General features: G+C 37.1%; 1 protein-coding gene across 1 annotated transcript; it reads left to right on the top strand.

Annotated features, from left to right (window-relative positions):
• Positions 1-1,588: 1,588 nt before the first annotated feature.
• Positions 1,589-10,895, top strand: LOC137029168 (guanine nucleotide-binding protein subunit alpha-15-like; the record flags this gene model as incomplete). The annotated part of the gene is made up of 8 exons (XM_067398704.1): positions 1,589-1,611; positions 1,709-1,776; positions 3,256-3,440; positions 3,631-3,785; positions 3,963-4,091; positions 5,344-5,473; positions 10,265-10,418; positions 10,536-10,895. Coding segments are annotated over 8 exons (1,041 nt in total), but the record flags the coding sequence as incomplete, so codon positions are not given.
• Positions 10,896-11,437: the final 542 nt, after the last annotated feature.

Genomic DNA, 11,437 nt, shown 5'->3' on the forward strand with positions numbered 1-11,437 from the left:
GAAAAGCCCCGTTTGGGGGATTTATCTTTGTGACATCTGGCAACCAGCAAAGATAGTGGAGGCTTGTTACCAATGCAAGATAATGGAAATGAGAAAAAAGATTTTTTTTTTTTTTCAGGACAAATAATCAGTGTGGCAAATATTGCAAGGATTATTTAAATTAATCGATAGAAGCCATAATCGCTATCACAATTAAAACACGAATAATTGTGCAGCTCTGGCAGACAGAATGTCTAATTATCAATCATTTAAACAAGTAATTAAAATAATTTCCACACAAAAAAGTCCAGATAGTATTTTTTTTTTCAACAACGAAAAAGTTTCAGATGATTTGCATGTCACCTCGCAACACTTAGACTAAATGCTGGTGTGGATAAGCCTATGAGTGGAGCGGGTCTACATTTTAACTCCTGCTCGAAGTGTTTTGTAATCACTTGGCTCAAACTGCTCTGCATGGTTCTACGTCAGAACGCCAGCTCAGTTTTGGCCAACGCTGTTCACATGAGCAGCACAATGCTTGCATGTGATGCTGATGCAGGAGCCGGCCAATAGGGACTTTAAGCAGCAGCTGCTGATACAATAGCAACGGCATTCTGTTGCGCATGCGCAAATTTAACTGCTACTTCTTGACGTTCTACTGTAACCGTCTACTACGGGAGAGTAGCCGATTTGCCGTAGTCAATAATACGTGACAGACTAGATAAGTAAATGTTATGTTCTATGGTTATGTGGTATTTTGGTTGTATATGTATGTCATTTAATGCCAAAAGCAACCATTCTCTTGCTTTTATTTACATGTAACGTATTGCTTACTATGTCAAAAGATTAAAAGATCCACGCCATCTTCTTTGTTGTTGCTTAGCGATTTTTGCATTCTTTAGCTACGGCAGCTGACAGTTTACTTCCGGTCATCGTTGCTGTTCCATCAACAGCTGTTGCTTAAAGTCCCTAATAATGAGTCGGCGTTCTGACGTAGAACCTGGAAGCGCTGGACATAAACAGCATAGGAGAATAACACAGAAGAGATGAATTTGTTGAATAAAGTCGTTATTTTTGTTTTGTTTTTGTGCACAAAAAGTATTCTCGTTGCTTCATAAAATTAAGGTTAAACCACTGCAGTCACGTCAACTATTTTAACAATGTCTTTTCTACATTTCTGGGCCTTGAAAGTGGTAATTAAATTGCTGTCTATGGAGGAGTCAGACAGCTCTCGGATTTCATCAAAAATTTCTTAATTTGTGTTCCGAAGATGAACGAATGTCTTACAGGTTTGGGATGACATGATGAGCAATTAATGACAGAAATGTTATTTTTGGATGAACTAACCCTTTAAGGCATTTTTTTTTTTTTCATATGTCATTTTGGTGATCAAAGATGAGTTTTCAGGGATAAAATTATTGACTACAGGGGGACTTTAATACAATACAATGCTTAAAAAATGCTTAATGTTATTGTTTTTTTGTAGTTATTGTATTTCTGCTGGAGAAATGGGAGATTATTACTACTGTGGTTGTAGCAAAATGGACAGCATAGCCAAAAATAAGGAAATCGACCGCATCCTTGCTGAGCAGAGGAAAAGAGAAAATAAACAACCTCTATTGCTTTTATTAGGTGAGATGATTCTATCAGTCCTTCATCAACTTCCACATGATCTCATTCATTTTAAGTCATTATGTGTGTTTATTTTTACTTTTTCACAAAAATATAGATTCCTCCAATTAAGGAAAACTGAGAAATATTATTTTGTCTTTTCTGGTCTCATCTTTAAAAGTGAAGGTAAACTTAGGGCATTAGATAGTTGCCATTTTGTGTTTGTTACATCATATTTTGGGGTACATTTATGACATGTGATCATTTAAGAGCTGTTTAGACCTGTGACTCTAAAAACTAAATTCGCTTTTCTCAACCCAAAGTAGAATTAGAGTATGTTCAGACTGTAGGCAGATCAGTTTTTTTCCCCTCAAATCAGATTTATCTTTTCAGGCGGACTGTCTGCACTATTAATTGCAAGTAATCAAATAAGATGTGTGTGTCCAGACATTACCAACCTAACGGCATGGGTTGCTTTAGTAACAACTTATACGTACTTGTACACAGCAAAAATCCCCAGAGTTAAATCAACTCTGCTCAGAATACATATGGTCCCTCTCTAAATAGTGTTAAAGTAACACTGAAGCAGAGTTAAAGTTAATGAGATAATTAAGCAATTAATAAGGCTGTAAGTCACTTGTAGTTCTTGTGTTTTTTCTTATTTCTTCAGTGATTCTGCTTGTTAACAGCAGGTGTTCATCACTAATGCACAATCATTACTTAATTAAATTGCTTAACCATCTCATTAAATTTAACTCTGCTTCAGTGTTACTTTAACACTATTTAGAGAGGGACCATATGTACTCTGAGCAGAGTTGATTTAACTCTGGGGATTTTGCTGTGTATGTGACGAGGCTTTCAAAACATATGCTAGAAAAATGGAGGTGCACCATCTTGCTCTCCAAATAAGTGCTTAAGTGCACTGTGAGTTGCGGTTGCAGAACTCCTCTGTCGCACAGGAAAATGCCAAAATCTTTGGACGTACTATTTCAACACCGTATGGATACTTATATAATACCGGCATTTCTGTCAGTTTTGATGTTATCGTTATGTGTTGCATTAAGAGTGACGCAAAAGAAATCCGATTTGCGCAGCCAGAGCATCCAGACTGAGAGGCATCTGTAAAATTGCTGTCCAGACTTTCAAAAACCCATCTGGATAAAATCTGGAAATTGAAAAAAAAAAAAAAATGGGATTTTTGCTGGCAGTCCTAAAAATGTCTTCTAAAAATGGTGTGGAGATATGTTCAGTATAGGTTAGATAGTAACAGGCAGTACAGAGAAAACTTACTTAAAACAGACATGTTGATTTGCTTTATCAATGCAGAAATGTTTTCTGCGATTGCTGAAAAAGTACTTGTTTAATCAGATCTTCAGTTGAATATCTTCAGTTATTTGGAATGTTACAAATCAACGTTCCTAAAATGTTGAATTTTAAATCAAAATTAAGTTGAAAGAACGTTTGAGGAACATTATACCATTATACCTGTCCGTTCCTGGACATTTTTTACATTCCCAGAACTAACACTGAATATTTAGAGAATATTCTTATGACAAAATTCTACTAGCTGGGATACCGCGCTGAAATTCAGGTCCTGATTAGTTTCAGTTTTCCTGTTTGCAGGTTTTCAATGTTGAGGCACATGTTTTTTTTGCTTTGATTTAGGCACAAAAGAAAGCGGAAAAACAACGTTTATGAAGCAGATGAGGATTATTCATGGAAATGGCTTCTCAGAAAACGAGAGGCGCAGCTACACTAAACTGGTTTTCCAGAATATCTTCCAAGCAATGAGTGCAATAACAGAAGCCATGAGCACGCTAAAGATTCCCTACTCCAACCCAAAGAACGAGGTGATCAAGACACCAAGAGTGTTTCTGTAGAGCCCGGAGATTCATCAGGGCCAATCCTGTGGGTGGTGGGATTGGCAAAAAAATAAATTAAAAATAATTATTCTTTTTATCATGAATAAATATACAATATATTAAAATAGTAAAAATAAATTGGCAGTCTCTTGAGTCATTAGTTCTGTGATATCTGTAGATGTATGCCCAGTGGTTCCAGGATCAGGACATACATCAGATAACTCAGCTGCAGAGAAGTTATGTAGAGGCTATTCGTCACCTATGGGAAGACCAAGGCTTTAAAATCTGCTACAAACGATGCAGAGAGTATCAGCTACTGGACTCCACTGGGTAGTAAGTGTGTTCAAGACAATTCCTGTCAAATCCTGTCTTTTACTGACTTCCTGCATCTTTATCTTCTCCTTTCCTGCTTCATAACCATTTCAAAATCACATTCTAGGATTTTTAGTCAAAGTGATATTTGCTATTGCATTATTTTTATTAATAGTAATAACAAATGTGTTTCCAAAGCTTTATTCATAACTTGGATCGCATCGCAGCTGAAGATTACACCCCTACAATTCAAGATATTCTACGTGTCCGATCTCCCACCAACGGCATTACAGAGCAGTGCATTAGTAGGGGGAGGTTAACTATGAGGTACGGCAATGGAAGTTTATGCTGGCATTTAAAAGGACAATGCACCCAAACACTGTAATTATTCTGTCGTCATTTATAAAGTGAGCCACTATCTGATTCAGAAGAAGACATCAGGCGCGCTTATCTGTAAAGACAGGTAGATAGACTTCATAAACTGAATAAATAATAAATTGCAAACGTGTTCAGCATTCTGCAGCAAATATTTTTCAGATTCTCGACTATTTTAAGTCGTAAATTGAGCAGGATATATTCAAATTTGGTGTGTGGCTTTGTCAAGCATGTATTATGATACTAAAGTCCAAAGTATACTTCACTTTTTATGTGTATGCAAGGGTCAGCGTACAGTATGCATGATGCTAATTTTGTCATCAGAAGAGAACGTGCATACTGTAAGTGCACCACCAGATGTTTGTAGTATGGATATTTTTTTTACAAAAAACATTGCTTTGCTTCAGAAGGCATTTATTAGCCCCTTGGAGCCATATGGATTACATTTATGATGGATGCAGTTTTTTTGGGCTTCAAAATCATGCCATTCACTACCATTATAAAGCTTGGAAGTCAGGATATTTTATGATATAACTCCGATTGTGTTCATCTGAAAGAAGAAAGTCATATACACCTAGGATGGCTTGAGGGTGAGTAAATCATTTTTTGGTGAACTGTCTTTCATTTTTGGTGCACTAAGATATCGCTTTCTCCCAATTCAGGGGCTTCGTCCTCCGGAGGTCGCATTTAAAGGCTGCATAATGTCATTGGGGCGGTCTCATTTAAGACAAGTAACCATTAGATTGCAAAGTAAGAAAGAAATGACAGTATTTTACACCTCACAAGGAATAACAGTCAATTTTATTACGGTTACTTTTCTTAAATGAGACCTACTCAATGACATACGCAGCCTTCAAATGCGACCTCTGGAGGACGCAGCCCCTGAATTGGGACACAGCTTATGTGTGCCTATCAAGCAACTTTAAAGCGCCACCCTCAGGCTGAATAACGCAAGGACATTAGACCGCTGCCAAAAGTGTGTCTGCATTAGAATATAAAGCTTACAAAACAAAATATAAAGACCCAAAATCTGCCCCACCTGAATTTATAGTCAGGAGCTGCTACTGGAAGACATTATGAAATGTGACAGAAAGGAAGGAAAAGTTTTTAGGGACAAATCCGGGCCTAGTATGAACCACAACAGATAATGTAGAAAAGTGGATGAGGTTACTAAACTTGATTTCTGGTCTTTCTGTATTTTCAGGATTGTAAATATCGGTGGTCAGAGGGGGCAGAGAAGGAAGTGGATCCATTGCTTTCAGAATGTGACATCACTCATATTTTTAGCCTCCCTCAGCGAGTATGACCAACTTCTGGAGGAGAATAACAAGAAAGTATGTTTTTGCCTCTCTTCTTCCCCAAAGAAATCCAGGCTCTCAGTAGTTTACATTATGCACAGTTTAGCATTATGTGATTAATTTACAACAAAACAAAACAGTGCCTTTATCTCCAAATTTTAATTTTTCTCTTGAATTACATAGTGAAACTGGACAAGCTCAGTGCCGATTCATTTTATGCTAATTCTTTTTTTGTGAATTGGAATGTATGCAAAGGATTGTGGGTGTTTGGAGGATTTGATGGATACACTTGATGCATCCTTCAAAACAGGCCAAATTAAAGATGCAAAACAAAGGTTGCCTTCAAAAGATCCTTTAAAATTTGACTGAGCTTGATGCCGTGGCAGCCAAGAAATGTAGCCGTACTAAGACACAGCCTTCCAACTGAGATTAAACAAGCATATATTTCAAGTTGGTCCAGCCAATGTGCATGTGCAGTCCTAAGTGTGGGTCTCAGGACACTGGTTGTTTCTGTGGCCTCCGGAGTTTCTAACATTGGTTGCACTTTCTCCCATTGATAGTAATATGAGTATACATTCTTGGTTTAAATTTTTATTGCATTCTAAGTGGCCAAAAGGAAAGATCACCTGACTGAAAAGCAACCAATTCGTTTTTTTTTTTTTTTGTTTGTTTTTTTTAAGTGGCATTCGAAATTCAGATACAAAATTATCTGCAGTCTGATCAAATAATTGTAATTTTATTAGCCAAATTTAAAGTTGAGTGTATTGCATTTTGGTATACTGTACTTGCATCAGTTGCACACTTCACATTTTGGCAAATTTGACCATTGGGGTAAACTTTTAACTATAAAGTACCCATATGACCAACTACATATCCCACAATGTTGTGTGCTCAGCTGGCATCTTTTTTCATCTGACCAAAGGTTAAGACCATAATTCATGAGATGGCGTATATGTTATGAGTTGGCAATCCTGCTATTTTTTAAAAATGGTATATAGCAAACAGTAATCTAGTATTCCATTCTAAACATTCTGAATTCTGAATAACATACTAGCATACTATAGAGTGCAACAGTCAGGTCCTGAAAGTAAAAACTCTTAAAAGACATACATACTGTGAGGTTGTTAATCTGTGATATCTGCTTCTGCTGAAGCTGTCAGGCCACGTTATTTCAGCTTATTTTTAAAATCATTTTAAATGGTGGAATTCCTGGTGAAAAACTACATTACCCATGATGCTGTACAGAAAATTACACCAATCAGAAAGCAGAAGAAAGCAACATGATCCAAAACAGCTCTTTAGCTCTGCCCACTCCCATGAAGAGCTGCGATTGACGAGTCGATCTCCCTACAGTTTCAAAATACTGAAATGTCTGTGTGTGTATATATATATATATATATATATATATACATACATACAAACCCGATTCCAAAAAGCTGCGACACTGTACAAACTGTGAATAAAAACAGAATGCAATGATGTGGAAGTTTCAAATTTCAATATTTTATTCAGAATACAACATAGATGACATATAAATATAATTTTAAGGGAAAAACAAGTTGATTTTAAATTTCATGGCATCAACACATCTCAAAAAAGTTGGGACAAGGCCATGTTTACCACTGTGTGGCATCCCCTCTTCTTTTTATAACAGTCCGCAAACGTCTGGGGACTGAGGAGACAAGTTGTTCAAGTTTAGGAATAGGAAAGTTGTCCCATTCTTGTCTAATACAGGCTTCTAGTTGCTCAACTGTCTTAGGTCTTCTTTGTCACATCTTCCTCTTTATGATGTGCCAAATGTTTTCTATGGGTGAAAGGTCTGGACTGCAGGCTGGCCATTTCAGTACCCGGATCCTTCTTCTACACAGCCATGATGTTGTAATTAATGCAGTATGTGGTCTGTCATTGTCATGTTGGAAAATGCAAGGTCTTCCCAGAAAGAGATGACGTCTGGATGGGAGCATATGTTGTTCTAGAACTTGGATATACCTTTCAGCATTGATGGTGCCTTTCCAGATGTGTAAGCTGCCCATGCCACACGCACTCATGCAAACCCATACCATCAGAGATACAGGCTTCTGAACTGAGTGCTGATAACAACTTGGGTTGTCCTTGTCCTCTTTAGTCCGGATGACATGGTGTCCCAGTTTTCCAAAAAGAACTTCAAATTTTGATTCGTCTGACCACAGAACAGTTTTCCACTTTGCCACAGTCCATTTTAAATGAGCCTTGGCCCAGAGAAAACGCCTGTGCTTCTGGATCATGTTTAGATATGGCTTCTTTTTTGACCTATAGAGATTTAGCCAGCAACGGCGAATGGCACGGTGGATTGTGTTCACCGACAATGTTTTCTGGAAGTATTCCTGAGCCCATGTTGTGATTTCCATTACAGTAGCATTCCTGTATGTGATGCAGTACTATCTAAGGGCCCGAAGATCACAGGCATCCAGTATGGTTTTCCGGCCTTGCGCACAGAGATTGTTCCAGATTCTCTGAATCTTTGCATGATATTATGCACTGTAGATGATGATAATTTCAAACTCTTTGCAATTTTTCTCTGAGAAACTCCTCTCTAAAATTGCTCCACTATTTTTCGCCGCAGCACTGGGGGAATTGGTGATCCTCTGCCCATCTTGACTTCTGAGAGACACTGCCACTCTGAGAGGCTCTTTTTATACCCAATCATGTAGCCAATTGACCTACTAAGCTGCAAATTGGTCCTCCAGCTGTTCCTTATATGTACATTTAACTTTTCCGGCCTCTTATTGCTACCTGTCCCAACTTTTTTGGAATGTGTAGCTCTCATGAAATCCAAAATGAGCCAATATTTGGCATGACATTTCAAAATGTCTCACTTCCAATATTGATATGTTATCAATATTCTATTGTGAATAAAATATAAGTTTATGAGATTTGTAAATTATTGCATTCCTTTTTTATTCACAATTTGTACAATGTCCCAAATTTTTTGGAATCGGTTTGTATATATAATATATATACACTTTCCTGAATTTAAAGGAACATACATGTTCACATTGACTTTCAAATCACATGTGCCAATATTTTATTCACAATAGAATATAGATCACATAATAAATGTTTAAACTGAGAATTTTTTTTAAATTTTATGCACAAAATGAGCTCATTTCAAATTTGATGCCTGCTACAGGTCTCAAAATAGTTGGGACGGGGGCATGTTTACCATGGTGTAGCATCTCCTCTTCTTTTCAAAAGTTTGAAGATGTCTGGGCATCGAGGTTATGAGTTTCTGGAGTTTTGGTGTTGGAATTTGGTACCATTCCTGCCTGATATAGTTTTCCAGCTGCTGAAGAGTTTGTGGTCATCTTTGACATATTTTCCGTTTAATTATGCACCAAATGTTCTCTATAGGTGAAAGATCTGGACAGCAGGCAGGCCAATTCAGCACCCGGACTCTTCTACGACAAAGCCATGCTGTTGTAATAGCTGCAGTATGTGGTTTTGCATTGTCCTGCTGAAATACACAAGGCCTTCCCTGAAATAGACGTCATCTGGAGGGGAGCATATGTTGCTCTAAAACCTTTATATACCTTTCAGCATTTATAGTGTCTTCCAAAACATGCAAGCTGCCCATATATGCACTTATGCACCCCCATACCATCAGAGATGCTGGCTTTTGAACTGAACACTGATAACACGCTGGAAGGTCTCCCTCCTCTTTAGGTGCTCTTTTAGGTGATGCCTGCCTGCTATGGAGTGAAATTTGATGCCTGCGATAGGTCTCAAAAATACGTCAAAGACGGCCACAAACTGTTCAGCAGCTGGATATCAGGCAGGAATGGTACCAAATTCCAACACCTAAACTCCAGAAACTCATAACCTCGATGCCCAGACATCTTCAAACTGTTTTGAAAAGAAGAGGAGATGCTACACCATGGTAAACATGCCCCCGTCCCAACTATTTTGAGACCTGTAGCAGGCATCAAATTTGAAATGAGCTCATTTTGTGCATAAAATTTAAAAGAAATTCTCAGTTTAAACATATGTTATGTTATCTATGTTCTATTGTGAATAAAATATTGGATCATGTGATTTAAAAGTCTTTTAGTTTTTTTCATTTTTTTCAAATTTAAAAAACATCCCAACATTTCCGGAATTCGGGGTTGGTTTTGTGTGTGTGTGTGTGTGTGTGTGTGTGTGTGTGTGTGTATTATACAGTGGCATGAAAAAGTATGTGAACCCCTTGCAGAATCTGTGAAAATGAGTCTTATGCTCCAGAAGGAAACACGATGCACAATGCATTGCAAGTCGAGATGTGAAAACTTTTGAACAGGATGAAGATGTCACAATTTTTCTTATTTTGTTTAAATATCATTGTTTTTCATTTAGTACTGCCCTTCGGAAGCAACAGAAGATACTTGCATGTTTCCCGGAAGAAAAATTAAGTACAATTTACCTTGATATTTGAATTCAAAAGTTTTCACCCCTCGGCTCTTAATGCATCGTGTTTCCTTCTGGAGCATCAGTGAATGTTTGAACCTTTTTTAATAGTTGAGTTTGAGTCCCTCAGTTGTCCTCACAGTTCTCAAAATCATTTTTTATTATCCCTCTTATTTTATTAAAATAATTCTCATTTTCACAGATTCTGCAAGGGGTTCACATACTTTTTCATGCCACTGTGTATATAATAAACTCTTTAACAAAGACTATTTTACAATCCGCTGAAAAAGTGGGCAGGCACTCTGTATTACACTGTATTACATCATGTCAGTTTGTTCTCATATGTCTCCTGTCCTTCCTATGTAATAAATCTGTTAATCTTTGTACTCTTCCTCTCTTTGGCTACAGAACCGTATGGAAGAGAGTTTGTCACTGTTCTACACAACCATACACTCACCGCTGTTTGCTAAATCCTCCGTCATCCTGTTCCTGAACAAAATGGACATCTTGGCCGAGAAGATTCAGTTCTCTGATTTAAAAACATACTTTCCTGGATTTAAAGGTAGATTGGTGCACATTCAATTAAAGAGAAAGGCAGCATTATCTTTGTTATCTATTTCCTTGTCTTACCTGATTCATTCTTCCTTTTGTTTCTTTTGTGTGTTGGCGCCACCTTCAGGCAAATGTCAGGATGTTCAAGATGCCATGCAGTTCATCGAAGAGTTATATAAACAGAAAGCAGGTAGCAGTGAGAGCTCCAAAAACATTTACTCTCACTTCATCTGTGCCATGGAGATCATTAACCCCCGGATACTCTTCTTGGATGTTGAACACACTGTTCTGTCACAAGTTTTAAAGAAGTGTAAAATGTTATAATGAGCCCAGAAATGCACCTTCAGTTGCACTCAGTCAGCATAAGACTGTACTGTTCTCAATGCCAATCCATCTGCATTCAAAGACTACTATTATATAAAACAGCTTTTGCTGGATCAACATTTTTTTACATTATTGGTGACAGGGCATGCTTAAAAGAAATGTAATTAGGGGTTTCAATACACTTATCTTGTTAAAAAAATAAAAAGATTTACATGCTCACACTTTTGGGATTCATTTGCAGAAGCAGATCTGATGTTTATCTATAACCATATGGAGTAATTCTTATTCAGTTATTCAACATACTGTAAATTAAATAGTCATGCGACAATTTAACTAACATCAATAAGGCAGGGGTGTGTTCTCACTTCTTATTTTAATTCATGTATAACTGTTCAAAATAATTGTATTATAGCCAGTAACTAAAAGTTACTAATACTGATCCTGTAGTTGATACTTGCTAGTAGCTATTTCAGCAGTTGACTAGTAGGATATCTCTTCTGTGGTTGGTAACGAATTCAGTTATCAATTATTTGCTTTTAAATTCTATATTACAATATTGTTACTGCTAACTACTGAATATTTCTCAAGGGAAAGTTTATTTTTGAAAATCAGTTTTGAAAATCTCTATAGGCACATGTCTTAAAGTCTTGACTACAAAGAAAAAAAAACTTTTCATTTCGACCATTATTGCCCAGGAAAAACATG

Source organism: Chanodichthys erythropterus, chromosome 10 (assembly GCF_024489055.1).
Source record: "Chanodichthys erythropterus isolate Z2021 chromosome 10, ASM2448905v1, whole genome shotgun sequence".
Taxonomy (NCBI): domain Eukaryota; kingdom Metazoa; phylum Chordata; class Actinopteri; order Cypriniformes; family Xenocyprididae; genus Chanodichthys; species Chanodichthys erythropterus.